A 20,339-nucleotide genomic window follows, 5' to 3' on the forward strand; every position below is an offset into this window, starting at 1 on the left:
AAAAAATTAAAAACTTAATCTCACGCTGCCTTAAATTATTCTGAGCCAGACTGTGAAAAGACATTTGTCAGTTTGATGTAAAAAACCAAACTTAATCTCAGCTTCAACCTCTTCCATGCAGGATTGAATCCCAGGTTGGGGTCTGCTGGTGAGGAGAGTCCCTCTACATCAGGAGAACCTGAACAACACCAGGAGTACAACACAGCTAGGAAGACTCACCTACCAGCTCCACGGATAGACATGAGAACTCATCAAGGAGAGAACCAGTCTCACCAATGCTCTGTTTGTGGGAAGCAATTCACTGAGAAAGGACAATTAGAAGACCAGTAGTTAGTGCATATTAAAGAGAAGCCTTACCTCTGGCCTGACTGTGGGAAGAGATTTGTCAGTGGAAGCAACATTTGAATTCACCAGCGAACGCACACTGGAGAAATGCCTTACCACTGCTCTGTGTGAGAATAGTTTCTTTACAGCATCGGGGCTTAGAAGTCAGGAGAGAACTCACACTGGAGAAAGACCCTACAGCTGCCCTGTGTGTGGAAAGAGTTTCAAGCAACAAAATCACGTAACAAAACATGTTAGAAGTGATGTTAGTAATGTTACAGTTGATTATGAGCACCAAGCTATGCATAAATGGTTTACTACCTTTCATATAAACAATACATCTGTGAATGTCTGAAGGACAACACTTTTTTTTAAAATAAATGACTACCGGTAGAAGCCATCTTCTTCAGACAGGTTATTTTCTCCTCCACTTGTTTGTCTGTCTGTTACGTGTTTTGTTCTTGAAATATTTTGTAAGAACAAAACTAGGGCCCTTCTGCACAAAGCTTCTGTTGGTCATAACTAATTAGTCAAACAACACATTCTTTACTTGACACCATTTTAATTGTCTGTATATTATTTCACTTAATTGATGTTATTTATGGTGCCAAGAAATCCACAGTGACTTACAGACCACTAGTGAAATATTACTCACTGATCATAAGCATGTCATGATGGAATAAATTAGCATTGGGGATGAACATCTTATCAGTTTATTACTCTTATCTATAAAACATGTGATTTAAGAAACAGTGTCAGTAGGCTACTTTGTATACTGATATATTGTTACAGGCTTTGGACTTTGTCTTTCCCCTCCAGCCCAGATGGTGACAGTACATGTGCATCAAAGCTGGGACCAAGAGACTGAAAAACAGCTTCTATCTCCAGGCCATCAGGTTGTTAATTAGTCACCACTAGCCAGCCTCTGCCCAGCCTGGTACTCTACCCTGCATCGTACAGACTGCTGCCCAGCACCCTGCCTGGTACTCTACCCTGCATCGTACAGACTGCTGCCTACGCTGGTCACTTTAATAATGTTTACATACTGTATTCTAGCCAAGGCTCATCCTATATAACTAATGCTATACACACCTTTTCTTTTAATATACTGTCTATACACACCATTACATATATACATTGACATTCCAGCCCCGGACATTGCTCGTTCTGATATTTCTTAATTTCTTTATTTTTTACAAAATGTGTGTTTTGTATTGTTTGGTATTACTGCACTGTTCGAGGTAGAAACATAACCATTTCGCTGTACCTGCGATAACATCTGCAAAATATGTGCACTTGACCAATACAATTTTATTTGATTTTGATTTGATTTACTAATGCACACCAAGAAGACGACGTAAACCATACCCGGAAGTAGTAATGCAGCTAGCTGATGTTAACGAACACGTTTATTTATCTCACTTCAAAGCATTGTAGCTAGTTACATACAGCTAATATCACCAGATAACATTTATGATACGGTTATGGTAAGTATTATCCACTGACTGGACTAGCTAACGTATGGAACTATGAAACGCCGGGTTAACGCCTCTGCCAGTTTAGGAACTAACTTACAGTAGCCCAGTTGTAGCTGCGCGCTATCGCTAGCTAACATTTCTCCCTCACAGCACAGCAAGAGACTGGAATAGCTCTGGCACAACAACGTCTTCCTCGAGATATTTGAAGTCCCTTCACAATGCATGAGGTGAGAAGACAACCTCTAACTTATTAGTTTGCTAACGTTAACTAGCTAGCTAAATTAGCTAACAACGCGTTAGCTATGCAACTTCACTTGTCAGAGTTGAATAAGTCGATAAGTTGTCAGGACAGTTAGTTAGCTAGCTAGCTAGTTATCTCAAAATAATAACTTATCAACCCTAACTAGGCTAGTTGTTAGGACCGTAACAAAGCTTAATATACATTATCGATACAATTTGTGATGTGCTCTCACTTTGGCTTTTTATAGTTTGACGAACATCAACAGTCAAAATGGCTGGGTTCTGACTGTAACCATGGTGACCAGCAACACCAGAGCAGCAAGCGACTGCAGGGTCCCGAGATGGTCCAAAGATTTAACATTGTATTCAAAGAGGAGCCTGAAGATGATCATGAACCTTGGGGTCAGATTAATACTGGTGAGTGCAATACCTTTCAATAGTTGTCCCATGTAGCAAAGACCAGATGGCAAACTATTCCCTTTACTATTCCCACTACATTGATGCTATAATAGGGAACAGATTGCCATTTGGGATGCATGTACCATCTCTGTGGAAACTGCTTTTGTATCACCAAGAGCATTAAGGCGGCTTTATTAGTTCATGCTGATAGTCCAATAAGATCCCACTTGAGAAAAAGCTGCCCCTTGTCCTCTGACAGGTCAGGTGGAAACATCACCATGTTGCTTAAACCTATCAGGTCTCGACAAGTACATAGGGTGTGGAATTGGGCCTCTAATGATGTTCCCAATTGAGCTAGACTGACCGGACTCTTCCTATATCCCCACAGGAGAGAGTTGCAGCCATCACTCTGACAGTGAGGCGGAAAGTTCTACCTCAGGAGAACCTGAACAACAGGACCAGTCTGAACACAAATCCAAGAAGACGCACAGCTGCAGAGAGTGTGGAGAAGAGTTCCCTACCTCGTATAAACGACACCGACACCAACAGATCCACCTAGGGGTGAAGCCTTACCGATGTTCTGCATCTAGGAAGAACTTCACCCACAAAGAGAACCTGAAGGTATACCAGCTAGTCCGCGCAGGAGAGAAGCCTTACTCCTGCCCTGTCTGTGGCAAGGGCTTTACTCAGCAGGGAAATATGACTGCCCACCAGAACACACACACCGTAGAGAGAGAGAGTGACAACACTGAGGAGGAAGAAGAGGAAGTTGGTGGATTGATACATTCTGAAGGAGCGGTAGGTCATTGGGATCCTCGTCAGCTCGGTAAGTAGCGGTGAAAGGATGCCTTTAAAAACATACAAAATAGGCCCAAAATGGCACCCTATCCCCTACATAGTGCACTACTTTTGACTAGGGCCCATAGGGGTAGTGCACTATAAAGGAAATAGGGATTCATTTGGGATACACTCAACCTACACTACTCTAGTTGTTGACCTATTTGCTCTATTAGTACATCCATGTTACTTTCCCCCACAGGAATGAGTCCTGCCTCCAGCCACGGCAGTGAGGAGACTACCTCTACATCAGAAGTACCTGAGCAACACCAGGAGAATCATCAGACAGCCAGGACGTCTCACCAGGAGAATCATCAGACAGCCAGGACGTCTCACCAGGAGAATCATCAGACAGCCAGGACGTCTCACCAGGAGAATCATCAGACAGCCAGGACGTCTCACCAGGAGAATCATCAGACAGCCAGGACGTCTCACCAGGAGAATCATCAGACAGCCGCGACGTCTCACCAGGAGAATCATCAGACAGCCGCGACGTCTCACCAGGAGAATCATCAGACAGCCGCAACGTCTCACCAGGAGAATCATCAGACAGCCGCAACGTCTCACCAGGAGAATCATCAGACAGCCAGGACGTCTCACCAGGAGAATCATCAGACAGCCGCAACGTCTCACCAGGAGAATCATCAGACAGCCGCAACGTCTCACCAGGAGAATCATCAGACAGCCGCAACGTCTCACCAGGAGAATCATCAGACAGCCGCAACGTCTCACCAGGAGAATCATCAGACAGCCGCAACGTCTCACCAGGAGAATCATCAGACAGCCAGGACGTCTCACCAGGAGAATCATCAGACAGCCGCGACGTCTCACCAGGAGAATCATCAGACAGCCAGGACGTCTCACCAGGAGAATCATCAGACAGCCGCAACGTCTCACCAGGAGAATCATCAGACAGCCGCGACGTCTCACCAGGAGAATCATCAGACAGCCGCGACGTCTCACCGATGCTTTGACTGTGGACAGGAGTTCCCTGGTGCCTATGACCTCATGCTACACCAGAGGACACACTATATAAGGAACAGGGTGCCATTTGGGAAGCATACCATGACTGCACACCAGCAAACATACACTGTAAAGAGAGAGTGTGGCGACACTGAGGAAGAGGAGGAGAAAAGGGAGGAAGAAGAGGAAGTTGGTGGTTTGATTAAATGTGAAGAAGTACCTACTTGGGATCCTCCTCAACTCGGTAAGTGGCTAGGAAATGATGCTATTAAAGAACATGAAGATTTAGTCCTAAATGGGACCCTATCCCCTATACAGTGCACTACTTTTGACCAGAGCCCATAGGGAAAAGGGTGCCATTTGGGACACACTCAACTATACTACCATAGTTCTGGACCTACAGGTAACTGCCAAAATAAAGGAAACACCTAAATAAAGTGTCTTTAATAGGGTGTTGGGCCACCACAAGCCGTCGGAACAGCTTCACTGCACCTTGGCATATATTCTACAATAATAATAATAATAATTAATAATATGCCATTTAGTAGACGCTTTTATCCAAAGCGACTTACAGTCATGCGTGCATACATTTTTTTTGTGTATGGGTGGTCCCGGGGATCGAACCACAAGCCGTCGGAACAGCTTCACTGCACCTTGGCATAGATTCTACAAGTGTCTGGAACTCTATTGGAGGGATGCGACACCATTCTTCCATGATAAATTCCATCATTTGGTGTTTTGTTGATGGTGGTGGAAAACGCTGGCTCTGGCACCACTCCAGAATCTCCCATAAGTGTTCAACAGGGTTGAGATCTGGTGACTGAGACGGCCATGGCATATGGCTTACATCGTTTTCATGCTCATCAAACCATTCAGAGACCACTGGTGTCCTGTGGATGGCGGCGTTGTCATCCTATGGGGGCGTTGCCATCCTATGGGGGCGTTGCCATCCTATGGGGGCGTTGCCATCCTATGGGGGCGTTGCCATCCTATGGGGCGTTGCCATCCTATGGGGGCGTTGCCATCCTATGGGGCGTTGCCATCCTATGGGGGCGTTGCCATCCTATGGGGGCGTTGCCATCCTATGGGGCGTTGCCATCCTATGGGGGCGTTGCCATCCTATGGGGGCGTTGCCATCCTATGGGGGCGTTGCCATCCTATGGGGCGTTGCCATCCTATGGGGGCGTTGCCATCCTATGGGGCGTTGCCATCCTATGGGGGCGTTGCCATCCTATGGGGGCGTTGCCATCCTATGGGGCGTTGCCATCCTATGGGGCGTTGCCATCCTATGGGGGCGTTGCCATCCTATGGGGCGTTGCCATCCTATGGGGGCGTTGCCATCCTATGGGGGCGTTGCCATCCTATGGGGCGTTGCCATCCTATGGGGCGTTGCCATCCTATGGGGGCGTTGCCATCCTATGGGGGCGTTGCCATCCTGGAAGAGACTACACCCGTCAGGATAGAAATGATTCCCCGTAGGTTGAAGGTCATCACTCAGAATGGCTGTGTATTTATTGGTGTTTACCTTGGTCTCTAAGGGGTTGAGTGGACCTATTACCTTGGTCTCTAAGGGGTTGAGTGGACCTATTACCTTGGTCTCTAAGGGGTTGAGTGGACCTATTACCTTGGTCTCTAAGGGGTTGAGTGGACCTATTACCTTGGTCTCTAAGGGGTTGAGTGGACCTATTACCTTGGTCTCTAAGGGGTTGAGTGGACCTATTACCTTGGTCTCTAAGGGGTTGAGTGGACCTATTACCTTGGTCTCTAAGGGGTTGAGTGGACCTACTACCTTGGTCTCTAAGGGGTTGAGTGGACCTATTACCTTGGTCTCTAAGGGGTTGAGTGGACCTATTACCTTGGTCTCTAAGGGGTTGAGTGGACCTATTACCTTGGTCTCTAAGGGGTTGAGTGGACCTATTACCTTGGTCTCTAAGGGGTTGAGTGGACCTATTACCTTGGTCTCTAAGGGGTTAAGTGGACCTATTACCTTGGTCTCTAAGGGGTTGAGTGGACCTATTACCTTGGTCTCTAAGGGGTTGAGTGGACCTATTACCTTGGTCTCTAAGGGGTTGAGTGGACCTATTACCTTGGTCTCTAAGGGGTTGAGTGGACCTATTACCTTGGTCTCTAAGGGGTTGAGTGGACCTATTACCTTGGTCTCTAAGGGGTTGAGTGGACCTATTACCTTGGTCTCTAAGGGGTTGAGTGGACCTATTACCTTGGTCTCTAAGGGGTTGAGTGGACCTATTACCTTGGTCTCTAAGGGGTTGAGTGGACCTATTACCTTGGTCTCTAAGGGGTTGAGTGGACCTATTACTCTAAGGGGTTGAGTGGACCTATTACCTTGGTCTCTAAGGGGTTGAGTGGACCTATTACCTTGGTCTCTAAGGGGTTGAGTGGACCTAAACCATGTCAGGAAAATGCACCCCACACCATAACAGAGCCGCCAGAACCCTTCACCGTGGGAAACTTTGTATCCCTCATTTACTCAAGTGCTTCCTTTATTTTGTCAGTTACCTGTATATTATTTTCCCCCACAGGAATGAGTCCTGCCTCCTGCCACGGCAGTGAGGAGACTACCTCTACATCGGGAGAACCTGAACAACATCAGCAGAACCCCAACACAGCCACGACGTCTCACCACTGCTTTGGCTGTGGACAGGAGTTCCCCTCTGCCTATGACCTGATGCTACACCAGCGGACACACAGAGAGAGAGACTTCTACGAGTCTGTCTGTGGAGAGCTGTGCTACCAGAAAGAGTTACCCAAAACACATCAGAAAGTTGACACAGGTGAAAAGCCACAGAGATCCTTTTAAATAAGATTACATTCAAATCTTGTGTGTGAGCAGTCATGTTGGAAACCATGACTGCAAGAGTGTAGCGTAAGTGGTTTGAGTGACTGAGAATATGGTTTATCACACTAAGTTTACCACAGCTCAACGTTAGTGATGTTACAATGTAAAACTCAACTACATTGCTGACGTTGCATTGCATCAACCAATGGTTGCGTGCCGTGTGATCGACTGCACAGTCGGGTGTCAGGTTGCCATATCATATGATGTGGTTTGATGATAATATTTATGTTAAACACCTATCCATGTGTCGTCAGATCTGGCATGTGTCTGCCATGCAGTCAGCGTGGAATGTGACCAGTGATAACTCACTCTTTTTTTTTTTTTTTACACATTGGCCTTTCACTAGTAAACTGACACGGCGGCCGTGTCCGAATACCCATGCTAGCGTACTAAATAGTATGCGAAAAATAAAGTGTTATAGTATGTGACATTTCTAAAATAGTACTCCAAATGCGTCACCTAATACGCGTGAATTCTACTAGAACAAACGGCCGAAATGAGTATGCAGTTTAAGTATGTAGTACGCTAGTATGGGTATTCGGACATGGCCACTGTCTTTCTTTCCTGCATCAGGAATAGCTGTACAACACCAGAAGAATCCCAAAGCTAAGAAGTCTCACGGCTGTGTAGTGTGTGGGAAAGAACTATCTGACGCCATGAAGATGAAGAGGCACATGAGAACACACACAGGAGAGAAACCTCACTGTTGCTCTGTGTGCGGCAGGGGATTCACACAGAAAGGACATCTGAAAACACACATGAAAACACACAGAGGTGAGAAGAAGTCTTAAATTAGTGTCCCAGACTATGGAAAGATTTTTCAGCTAGAGTTTATTGTGAAAAAATATGCTTCAGACATAAGACGTTTTAAATGTTCACTGTTTCATCAGATTGTTAAATGTTGAGTAGTTCTGAAAAGAGAATGTATGTCCTAGCAACGTTTGACTGCATTTCCCTTGGACTTCCTGACTTCTTCATGAAGCACATGCTGGTTTCACTGACTTCACATTATCTCACGCTGTGTCTTCAATGCAGGATTGAACCCCAAATTGTGGTCCGCTGGAGAGGAGAGTCCCTCTACATCAGGAGAACCTGAACAACACCAGGAGAACCACACAGCTAAGACATTTCATAACTGCATAGAATGTGGGGAGGTGTGCCAAACTCTACCAGCACTAAAGAAACACTTGAAAACTCACACCAGAAAGAAGCCTTCTTACCAATGCTCCCTTTGCGGGGCGGAATTCACTGAGAAAGGGCAAATCCAAGACCACCAGTTAAAGCATGTCAGAGAGAAGCCTTACTCCTGCCCTGACTGTGGGAAGTGTTTCGTCAATGAAAGCTACATCAAAATTCACCAGCGAACACACACTGGAGAGAGACCCTACAGCTGCCCTGTGTGTGGAAAGAGCTTCATGAAAAAATTCGACTTAAAAAGTCATTTACTGACACACACTGGAGAGAAGCCATACCTTTGCTCCATCTGTGGGAAGACGTACAGTAGAGAAGGAACTTTCAAAATCCACCAGAGAGTTCACACAGGAGAGAAACCATACCTGTGCACTGAATGTGGGAAGCGCTTCAGCTGTAGAGCAAACCTTCATTCACACAGGAAAAGACATGCTGGCAAACCCATAGGACCTAAACGGCAGTTAGGCAGACCTAAGCAACTGCCAAACTGACAATGGGACTGGACAAATTAACCTATGTCTCTCCTGATCAATAACAAAAAAAATAGTTATGTTAGTCTTGATTATGCATTTCCCATAAACGGACATAAACAATAGAATATAAAAGAATGCATCTGTGGATGTCTGAAGGACTGAAATATGTAAGCACAGGACCTAAACGGCAGTTAGGCAGACCCAAGCAACTGAGAAGGGGACAGTAGTGGTCAAATTAACTTACGCAGTGAGTTCATTTCATGTAAGACATCACAGCACAGCTGAAAAATATACAGTACCAGTCAAAAGTTTCATGGAATCATGTAGCAACCAAAACAGTGTTAAACAAATCAAAATATATTTTATATTTGAGATTTTTCAAATAGCCACCCTTTGCTTTGATGACAGCTTTGCACACTCTTGGCAATTCTCTCAACCAGCTTCATGAGGTTGTCACCTGGAATGCATTTCAATTAACAGGTGTGCATTTTCTTAAAAGTTAATTTGTGGAATTTCTTTCTTTAACACTTTTTTGGTTGCTACATGATTCCATATGTGTTATTTCATAGTTTTGATGTCTTCACTATTATTCTACAATGTAGAAAATAGTACAAATAAAGAAAAACCCTGGATGAGTAGCTATGTCCAAACTTTTGACTGGTTCTGTATGTCCCATGGAAATCAAGAGAGAGTGGTCTACAGAGAGACGTGGGATGGGCTGAGAGTAGCTGAGGGGTGGGATTACAAATCCATGATCTGTAATGGTTAGGACTGAAAACACCATATGTCATGTATACAGGACATGTTTTAGAGTGGTGTTGTGGAGAGCAGTGGCTAGCCAGCATCAACAAAGCCGGAGCAAAGACGAAGGACATGAGGGGACAGTGAGGTGAGTTGCTGAGGCTGCAGACCCGACTGTCTCACTCTGACTGACCGGCTCCCTCCAAGACCATCAATTGCTCTCAATACCATCTGATCTGTTTCAACTCCCAGATTACAATCCATCCTTCAGCTCCCATCCTTGCAGATTTGTATGTTTTTTTTGTTCGAACTTGTACGTGCTGTGTGCTGCAATTGAGTTTTTAGCTGCTAGGTACGGCCTCCATGTAGTAATAATAATAATAGAGTGATGAGGAGGAGCGGCAGAAGTCAAGGCATTCATGCTTCTAGCGCTTCGCCCAGCTGTTGTGAAGGAAGTTGTCAAGGAAGTGTGTTTGTGTTTATACAGGACCTCCCGCCCCCCACCTACCATCAACCAATCATGTCAATGTGGAGCTATACGGAGCCCTCCGCATTGTTACAACAGCGATGAGGAGCGGAGCTCGATCTCGCCTCCGGAGGCTCTGCAATTGCGTCACACCCTCCATACGGAGTCTCCGGACAGCACTGCCGGATCAAGCACAAATCAGTTATTAGTGTTCAAAAGTAATTTAGCCATTCATAGTCATGACGGGTTCGAGCTACAGTGTCTTCAGAAAGTATTCTCACACCTTTACTTTTTCCACATTTTGTTGTGTTACAGCCTGAATTTAAAATGGATTAAATTGATATTGTCTGTCACTGGCCAGCTACACACAATACCCCATAATGTCAAAGTGGAATTATGTTTTTACAAATTAATTAAAAATGAAAAGCTTAAAAGTCTTGAGTCAATAAGTATTCAACCCCTTTTGTTATAGCAAGCCTAAATAAGTAAAGGAGTAAAAATGTGCTTAACAAGTCACATAAATTGCATGGACTTACTCTGTGTGCAATAATAGTGTTTAACATAATTTTTGAATGACTACCTCATCTCTGTCCCCACACATACAATTATCTTTAAGGTCAATCAATCAAGCAGTGAATTTCAAACACAGATTGAACCACAAAGACCAGGTAGGTTTTCCAATGCCTTGTAAAGAAGGGCACCTATTGGTAGATGAAAAAAAAAAAAAAAAAAAGCAGACATTGAATATCCCTTTGAGCATGGGGAAGTTATTAATTACACATGCATAAATGGTTTACTACATTTCCCATGATCATTTAAAGGACATAAACAATGGAATATAAAGGAATGCATCTATAAAAAAAAGTCCAAACAAAGAACTACTGACGCTGTAAATCAGAGTGAGCTAAATAGAACGCTGCGATGCACCTGACTTCATATGTACAGTGCATTCGGAAAGTATTCAGACCCCTTGACTTTTTCCACTTTTTGTTACGTTACAGCCTTATTCTGATATGGATTATATATATATTTTTTTAATCCTCAATCTACACACAATACCCCATAACGACAAAGCTAAAACTGGTTTTTAGATTTTTTTTGCATATTTATTACAAATAAAAAATGAAATACCTTATTTACATAAGTATTCAGACCCTTTGCTATGAGACTCGAAATTGAGCTCAGATGCATCCTGTTTTCATTTATCATCCTTGAGATGTTTCTACAACTTGATTGGAGTCCACCTGTGGTGAATTCAATTGATTGGACATGATTTGGAAAGGCACACACCTGTCTATATAAGGTCCCACAGTTGACAGTGCATGTCAGAGCAAAAACCAAGCCATGAGGTCGAAGGAATTGTCCGTAGAACTCCGAGACAGGATTGTGTCGAGGCACAGATCTGGGGAAGGGTACCAAAACATGTCTGCAGTATTGAAGGTCCCCAAGAACACAGTGGCCTCCATCATTCTTTAATGGAAGAAGTTTGGAACCACCAAGTCTCTTCCTAGAGCTGGCCGCCCGGCCAATCGGAGCAATCGGAGGAGAAGGGCCTTGGTCAGGGAGGTGACCAAGAACCTGATGGTCACTCTGACAGAGCTCCAGAGTTCCTCTGTGGAGATGGGAGAACCTTCCAGAAGGACAACCATCTCTGCAGCACTCCACCAATCAGGCCTTTATGGTAGAGTGGCCAGACGGAAGCCACTCCTCAGTAAAAGGCACATGAAATCCCGCTTGGAGTTTGCCAAAAGGCACCTAAAGACTCTCAGACCTTGAGAAACAAGATTTGCTGGTCTGATGAAACCAAGATTGAACTCTTTGGCCTGAATGCCAAGCGTCATGTCTGGAGGAAACCTGGCACCATTCCTACGGTGAAGCATGGTGGTGGCAGCATCATGCTGTGGGGATGTTTTTCAGCGGTAGGGACTGGAAGACTAGTCAGGATTGAGGGAAAGATGAACAGAGCAAAGTACAGAGAGATCCTTGAAAACCTGCTCCAGAGCGCTCAGGACTTCTGACTGGGGTGAAGGTTCACCTTCCAACAGGACAACAATGCTAAGCACACAGCCAAGACAACGCAGGAGTGGCTTCGGGACAAGTCTCTGAATGTCCTTGAGCCAGAGCCAGGACTTGTTCCCGATCGAACATCTCTGGAGACCTTTTAATATTTTTATTTTATCCATTTTAGAATAAGGCTGTAAAGGTATAACATTTGGAAAAGGGAGGTCTGAATACTTTCCGAATGCACTGTATCTGTCCCTACCAAATGAATCATGACTACCTGACTCTTCATATGTATCTGTCCCTACCAAATGAATCATGACTACCTGACTCTTCATACAGTGGGGAAAAAAGTATTTAGTCAGCCACCAATTGTGCAAGTTCTTCCACTTAAAAAGATGAGAGAGGCCTGTAATTTTCATCATAGGTACACGTCAACTATGACAGACAAATTGAGGGAAAAAAATCCAGAAAATCACATTGTAGGATTTTTAATGAATTTATTTGCAAATTATGGTGGAAAATAAGTATTTGGTCACCTACAAACAAGCAAGATTTCTGGCTCTCACAGACCTGTAACTTCTTCTTTAAGAGGCTCCTCTGTCCTCCACTCGTTACCTGTATTAATGGTACCTGTTTGAACTTGTTATCAGTATAAAAGACACCTGTCCACAACCTCAAACAGTCACACTCCAAACTCCACTATGGCCAAGACAAAAGAGCTGTCAAAGGACACCAGAAAGAACATTGTAGACCTGCACCAGGCTGGGAAGACTGAATCTGCAATAGGTATGCAGCTTGGTTTGAAGAAATCAACTGTGGGAGCAATTATTAGGAAATGGAAGACATACAAGACCACTGATAATCTCCCTCGATCTGGGGCTCCACGCAAGATCTCACCCCGTGGGGTCAAAATGATCACAAGAACGGTGAGCAAAAATCCCAGAACCACACGGGGGGACCTAGTGAATGACCTGCAGAGAGCTGGGACCAAAGTAACAAAGCCTACCATCAGTAACACACTACGCCGCCAGGGACTCAAATCCTGCAGTGCCAGACGTGTCCCCCTGCTTAAGCCAGTACATGTCCAGGCCCGTCTGAAGTTTGCTAGAGTGCATTTGGATGATCCAGAAGAGGATTGGGAGAATGTCATATGGTCAGATGAAACCAAAATATAACTTTTTGGTAAAAACTCAACTTGTCGTGTTTGGAGGACAAAGAATGCTGAGTTGCATCCAAAGAACACCATACCTACTGTGAAGCATGGGGGTGGAAACATCATGCTTTGGGGCTGTTTTTCTGCAAAGGGACCAGGACGACTGATCCGTGTAAAGGAAAGAATGAAAGGGGCCATGTATCGTGAGATTTTGAGTGAAAGCCTCCTTCCATCAGCAAGGGCATTGAAGATGAAACATGGCTGGGTCTTTCAGCATGACAATGATCCCAAACACACCGCCCGGGCAACGAAGGAGTGGCTTCGTAAGAAGCATTTCAAGGTCCTGGAGTGGCCTAGCCAGTCTCCAGATCTCAACCCCATAGAAAATCTTTGGAGGGAGTTGAAAGTCCGTGTTGCCCAGTGACAGCCCCAAAACATCACTGCTCTAGAGGAGATCTGCGTGGAGGAATGGGCCAAAATATCAGCAACAGTGTGTGAAAACCTTGTGAAGACTTACAGAAAACGTTTGACCTGTGTCATTGCCAACAAAGGGTATATAACAAAGTATTGAGAAACTTTTGTTATTGACCAAATACTTATTTTCCAGCATAATTTGCAAATAAATTCATTAAAAATCCTACAATGTGATTTTCTGGAGAAATTTTTTTCTCATTTTCTCTGTCATAGTTGACGTGTACTTATGATGAAAATTACAGGCCTCTCTCATCTTTGTAAGTGGGAGAACTTGCACAATTGGTGGCTGACTAAATACTTTTTTTCCCCACTGTATGTATCTGTCCCTACCAAATGAATCATGACTACCTGACTCTTCACATGTATCTGTCCCTACCAAATGAATCATGACTACCTGACTCTTCATATGTATCTGTCCCTACCAAATGAATCATGACTACCTGACTCTTTATATGTATCTGTCCCTACCAAATGAATCATGACTACCTAACTCTTTATATGTATCTGTCACATTTTGTTTTGTTTTATTCTTACCAAATAAATAATGACTACCAGTAGAAGCCATCTTCTTCAGACATGTTCTTTTCTCCACTTGCTTGTCTGTCTGTTACGTGTTTTGTTCCTGATATATTTTGTAAGAACAAAACTAGGGCCCTTCTGCACAAAGCTTCTGTTGGTCATAACTAATTAGTCAAACAACACATTCTTTACTTGACACCATTTTTTAATTGTCTGTATATTATTTCACTTAATTGTTGTTATTTATGGTGCCAAGAAATCCACAGTGACTCACAGACCACTAGTGAAATATTACTCACTGATCATAAGCATGTCATGATGGAATAAATTAGCATTGGGGATGAACATCTTATCGGTTTATTCCTCTTATCTATAAAACATGTGATTTAAGAAACAGTGTCAGTAGGCTACTTTGTATCCTGATATATTGTCTTTTGTTCATAATGAATGACTTCAACAACATTATTCACCATTTTATTGACTCCAGTTGAGGTTCGACTATAAATGCAAACCACCCTTTAAAATGGACAACATATCTATAGATCCACTTTATAAATCCAGTCCATTATTACTACTTAGTCTTCTACTAAACTCCCCCCTTTTCAGGACACTGTCTTTCAAAGATAATTCGTAAAAAATCCAAATAACTTCACAGATCTTCATTGTGAAGGGTTTAAACACTGTTTCCCCATGCTTGTTCAATGAACCATAAACAATTAATGAACATGCACCTGTAGAACGGTCGTTTAAGACACTGACAGCTTACAGACAGTAGGCAATTAAGGTCACAGTTATGAAAACTTAGGACACTAAAGAGGCCTTTCTACTGACTCTGAAAAACACCAAAAGAAAGATGCCCAGGGTCCCTGCTCATCTGCGTGAACGTGCCTTAGGCATGCTGCAAGGAGGCATGAGGACTGCAGATGTGGCCAGGGCAATAAATTGCAATGTCCGTACTGTGAGACGCCTAAGACAGCGCTACAGGGAGACAGGATGGACAGCTGATCGTCCTCGCAGTTGCAGACCACGTGTAACAACACCTGCACAGGATCGGTACATCCGAACATCACACCTGCGGGACAGGTACAGGATGGCAACAACAACTGCCCGAGTTACACCAGGAACGCACAATCCCTCCATCAGTGCTCAGACTGTCCGCAATAGGCTGAGAGAGGCTAGACTGAGGGCTTGTAGGCCTGTTGTAAGGCAGGTCCTCACCAGACATCACCGGCAACAACGTCGCATATGGGCACAAACCCACCGTCGCTGGACCAGACAGGACTGGCAAAAAGTGCTCTTCACTGATGAGTCGCGGTTTTGTCTCACCAGGGGTGATGGTTAGATTCGCGTTTATCGTCGAAGGAATGAGCGTTACACCGAGGCCTGTACTCTGGAGTGGGATCGATTTGGAGGTGGAGATTCCGTCATGGTCTGGGGCGGTGTGTCACAGCATCATCGGACTGAGCTTGTTGTCATTGCAGGCAATCTCAACGCTGTCTGTGCGTTACAGGGAAGACATCCTCCTCCCTCATGTGGTACCCTTCCTGCAGGCTCATCCTGACATGACCTTCCAGCATGACAATGCCACCAGCCATACTGCTCGTTCTGTGCGTGATTTCCTGCAAGACTTGAATGTCAGTGTTCTGCCATGGCCAGCGAAGAGCCCGGATCTCAATCCTATTGAGCACGTCTGGGACCTGTTGGAATGGAGGGTGAAGGCTAGGGCCATTCCCCCCAGAAATGTCCAGGAACTTGCTGGTGCCTTGGTGGAAGAGTGGTGTAACATCTCACAGCAAGAACTGGCAAATCTGGTGCAGTCCATGAGGAGGAGACGCACTGCAGTACTTAATGCAGCTGGTGGCCACACCAGATACTGACTGTTACTTTTGACCCCCCCCCCCCCCCCCCTTTGTTCAGGGACACATTATTCAATTTTTGTTAGTCACATGTCTGTGGAACTTATTCAGTTTATGTCTCAGTTGTTGAATCTTTTGTTCATACAAATATTTACACACGTTAAGTTTGCTGAAAATAAACGCAGTTGACAGTGAGAGGACATTTATTTTTGTTGTTGAGTTTATGTTATTGTTGACTTGACTCTTATTGTTAATATGTACTGCAATGTTGAGGGAGATAGAGCATTCACGTCACTGCATCTTTTATACCTGCTGTAAACTGTGTTTGTGACATATACAATTTGATTTTATTTCATTATCAACTGTTATTACAAAAACTCCTAGGCTAGAATGTGAGCAGAGTATAATAATTTATGTTTGAGACAGACAAAGTGCAATACCTTTCCAAGTTATATATACAGGAAACAACACCATGGAATTCTACCCACTTTAGTCATTTAGAATGTTTGCTGACAAGCCTTTCAAAACCAGAAATAAGGACACACCTGATCCAATACTTTGTTCAATGGTCCAGTGAGAGGAAGTCAGTTGTATCGAGTTCTACTTCATAGGCTGTGTCCCGATCCGCCACCCTTCTCCCGAAGTGTGCACTTTGCACTCTGGGAGAATCTCAATTGCATTTCCTTTTTTTTTTTTTTTTCAGTTGTAGAGTTCTATTTCCATCTGTTTGTCTTTTTCACCGTCAGTCACCTGGTCCCAAATCCCTCCCTAGATCTGTGAACATGGAAAGGTGAGGGCCAAGGGGGCGTGGTAGATAGTGGGTTTGGATGGGGGGAATCTAGGGTTCTTTTCCAGGGTTCTGTTCCAGGGTTCTGTTCCAATACTTTAGAGATGCAAAGTAGAGCTGGGCGATATGGTCACAAAACTCCATATCCAGATAAATGACCCTGAATTGATGTGATAATGATATACACTGTCTTCCCTCCTCATCTGTCTCCCCTCCTCATCTTCCTCATCTGTCTCCCCTCCTCATCTGTCTCCCCTCCTCATCTGTCTTCCCTCCTCATCTGTCTCCCCTCCTCATCTGTCTTCCCTCCTCATCTGTCTCCCCTCCTCATCTTCCTCATCTGTCTTCCCTCCTCATCAGTCTCCCCTCCTCATCTGTCTCCCCTCCTCATCTGTCTCCCCTCCTCATCTTCCTCATCTGTCTTCCCTCCTCATCAGTCTCCCCTCCTCATCTGCCTCCCCTCCTCATCTGCCTCCCCTCCTCATCTGCCTCCCCTCCTCATCTGCCTCCCCTCCTCATCTGCCTCCCCTCCTCATCTGTCTCCCCTCCTCATCTGCCTCCCCTCCTCATCTGTCTCCCCCTCTACTTCTAACCTGTCTCAATTAAAAACAACAAAAACATCAATTATACCCCCCTAAAAAAACACATCCTTCCCATCTTCTTTCCTTGAAGTAGTAAACAGATCTATAAGGGATTGGACAGGTGTAAACCTGGTTACCATTGAGTCTGTGGTGGGTAGGGATAAGGTACATGCTGATTGTGTGGTGGGTAGGGATTAGGGAGTCTTGGGACAGAGACAGGCTGAGTTAGCCTGTGTGTGTCCTGATGTTTCTTCAGACTGCTCAACTGGGCAAAAGCTTTATCGCACAAGCGGCACTGGAACGGTTTCTCTCCTGTGTGGGTCCGCCGGTGGTTTTTCAGGACATTCCCGTCACGAAACCTCCTCCCGCAGTCAGGGCATTGGTATGGCTTCTCTCCAGTGTGGATTCGCAGGTGTAGATTGCAGTGGCTCTTACTTGTGAATCTCTTGTCACAGTAAGTACAGCGGTAAGGCTTTTCACCGGCATGAATCCGGAGATGAAGTTTTAAACTCCCTGTCAGAGAGAAACTCTTCCCACACTGAGGGCAAAGGTAAGGCCTCTCTCCAGTGTGTTTCCTCTGGTGGACTAGTAAGTTACGTTTAGTGGAGAAGGTCTTGTTGCACTGTAGGCAGTGGACACGGCTGTTGTGGGTCTTCTGCAGGTGATCCTTTAGAAGAGCCTTGGTAGAGAACTTCTCCCCGCAGTGGAGGCATGGAAGAGGGCCTTGGTGCATACGGATGGGACCCAGTGTCTCCCCCTTGTGGTTCTTCAGGTGGTGCTGCTTTAGCGAGATTGTGTGACGAAACTTCATCCCGCACACCGAGCAGTGGTAGGGTTTCTCTCCAGTGTGAGTTCTCATGTGTCTCTTTAAGAGTCCAGATTGAGTAAAATCCTTCCCACAACGAGGGCAGACGTACGGTTTCTCCCCAGTATGGATTCTCAGGTGTATTTTAAGATTGTCGGCATATCTGAATCCCCTTCCACATTCAGAGCACACATGTGGGTTCTTCAGAGGATCATTTGGCGGGTGTCGTGTTTTTATGTGTGATTCCAGTCTTTCTGCAGTTATGAAGCTCTTCTTACATTGACCACAGCGGTGAGGGTGTTCTGTGTGAACAATTTCCTGGTGATGTTTAAGGCTTATTTTTACACGGAAATTCTTCCCACAATCCGAGCAGTGGTAAGGTTTCTCACCTGTATGGGTTCTGATGTGTTTCTGTAAGTTTCCAGAATCATTGTAGTCCTTCCCACAATGATGGCAGACGTAGGGTTTCTCCCCAGTATGAGTTCTCAGGTGTCTCTTAAGACTGCCAGCCTCACTGAATCCCTTTCCGCATGTAGAGCACACGTGTGGTTTCTCTCCAGTCAAGTTAGCTCTGTATCTCTTCAGGTACTGTAAGTGTAGTTTTAGACTTCTTGCTGTGGTAAAATTCTTCCCACAGTGATCACAGATATGGGAGCCATCTCCTGAGAGCGGTTCCTTGTGTTGCTTAGCATTAGGCGTGCTGCGAAGCTTCTCTCTTGTGTGTTTTCTCTGACGTAGTCTCTGTTCGCGTGAGGTAGCGAAGCTCATCCCACAGTCGTCAGAGGAGAAATCGTAAGGTTTCTCTCCGGTATGGACGCTCTTCTGAGGGACCAGGCTCTTCACAACAACCTCCTCTCCTGGGTGAGCTCTTTTGATGTGTTTCTTCAAGCCCCCAGATTCAATAAAGTCCTTTCCACAACGAGGGCAGTGGAACGGTTTCTCACCTGTGTGAGTTCTGATGTGTCTCTTTAAGGTTCCAGATTCAGTGAAACCCTTCCCACACTGATGACAAACGTACGGTTTCTCCCCAGTATGAGTTCTCCAATGTATCTTAAGACTGTAGGCCTGAGAGAATCCCTTTCCGCATTCAGAGCACACGTGTGGTTTCTCTGCAGTGATGGTATCACTGGATCTCTTCAGGTACTGTATGTGTAGTTGTAGACGTCTTGCTGTGGTAAAATTCTTCCCACAGTGATCACAGATATGGGAGCTAGGCCTGTCTCCTGAGAGGGTTTTGTGTTGTCCAGCATTAGACGAGCTGTGGGGTTTCTCTCCTGTCTGTGTTGTCTTGTGTATTATATGGCCACTCTGCCCCGGTGTTTTCCTGCAGTCCACCAGCCGCACAGACACCCTCTTCAGACCCCACAGTAAGGCACTACCGGGAGAGGCAGGACCCGGGGACTCTGGGAGGCTGGAGGGGGGTGGAGGAGGCTTGTCCTGGACATTACAGAAATAGAGACAGAATGAATCAGACTGGGAAATACTCTCCTACCTGTCAAGGACGTTTGAAGTCTCAAAATGTGATCTCAAAAGTCTTTCCTTGATTCCTCTCATTCTTGATTACTTTGACTCCTTTTTAAAATACATTGGAGGAGAAATTCCAAGAGGAAGAACCTTGAATCTTCTCCAATGCATTTATAGAAGGAGGTCAAGAAATCATTTTCTGACTGGGAAAATAAATACTCACGCCTCTCACTTTCTGCTCTGGTGTGCACCTCTCTGGAGCTGACTCCGCCCCCAGGCCATCGCTAGCCAACCAATCCTTTTCCTCCACATCCCAGTCTTTGTCGCAGTGTGCAGCGTCATCATCGGATTGGCTGTAACTCAAGTGTTCCACCTTCAGTCCATTGCTAGGCAACCAATCACTGTCCTCCTTGTCGCATTCTTCGTCATAGTCTACAGCATCATCATCATCGGACTGGCTGGGACTCATTGGTGCATCGCTAGCATCCTCCAGTATCCTCCTGATGTCCTCTTTCAGTTGGACTAACCAAGACATTCCCTGCTCTTCTGATTTCATTGAATCCGTATTGTCCCACATTTCCTCCATGATTTTACGCCTTAATAGGCGATGATTCATCCCTTTATTTTCAGATCCATCTTTGCCATCTTGTCTATGACGTTCACACAGGTAACGTAAATTGTCCACGGTTAGAGTAAATAAACTCTGTTCGATTTCATCAATCAACGT

The 20,339-nt window shown here is 45.0% G+C and overlaps 2 protein-coding genes across 2 annotated transcripts; one reads left to right on the forward strand and one right to left on the reverse strand.

Annotated features, from left to right (window-relative positions):
* The first annotated feature begins 1,688 nt into the window (after positions 1-1,688).
* Positions 1,689-8,871, forward strand: LOC311119247 (uncharacterized protein). Its single transcript, XM_084193971.1, has 8 exons — positions 1,689-1,811; positions 1,953-2,029; positions 2,291-2,459; positions 2,830-3,267; positions 3,481-4,485; positions 6,782-7,033; positions 7,672-7,872; positions 8,134-8,871. Exons 2-8 carry the CDS (start codon positions 2,021-2,023, stop codon positions 8,778-8,780), a joined length of 2,721 nt encoding a protein of 906 aa, XP_084050097.1. The 5' UTR covers positions 1,689-1,811; positions 1,953-2,020; the 3' UTR covers positions 8,781-8,871.
* Positions 8,872-17,350: 8,479 nt separating this feature from the next.
* On the reverse strand, positions 17,351-20,081 carry LOC311119255 (uncharacterized protein; the record flags this gene model as incomplete). Its single annotated transcript, XM_084193976.1, has 2 exons — positions 17,351-19,585; positions 19,845-20,081. 2 exons carry the CDS (start codon positions 20,079-20,081, stop codon positions 17,477-17,479), a joined length of 2,346 nt encoding a protein of 781 aa, XP_084050102.1. The 3' UTR covers positions 17,351-17,476.
* Between the last annotated feature and the right edge of the window lie 258 nt (positions 20,082-20,339).

Source organism: Coregonus lavaretus, assembly GCF_964263955.1.
Source record: "Coregonus lavaretus genome assembly, contig: HAP1_SCAFFOLD_429, whole genome shotgun sequence".
Classification (NCBI taxonomy): Eukaryota; Metazoa; Chordata; class Actinopteri; order Salmoniformes; family Salmonidae; genus Coregonus; species Coregonus lavaretus.

Excerpts from the sequence above, each read along its gene's own strand:
- LOC311119247 (XM_084193971.1), top strand. Across the intron at positions 2,460-2,829 it reads TTGGGGTCAGATTAATACTG|GAGAGAGTTGCAGCCATCAC; the intron begins GTGAGTGCAATA and ends ATATCCCCACAG. Across the intron at positions 3,268-3,480 it reads TTGGGATCCTCGTCAGCTCG|GAATGAGTCCTGCCTCCAGC; the intron begins GTAAGTAGCGGT and ends TTTCCCCCACAG.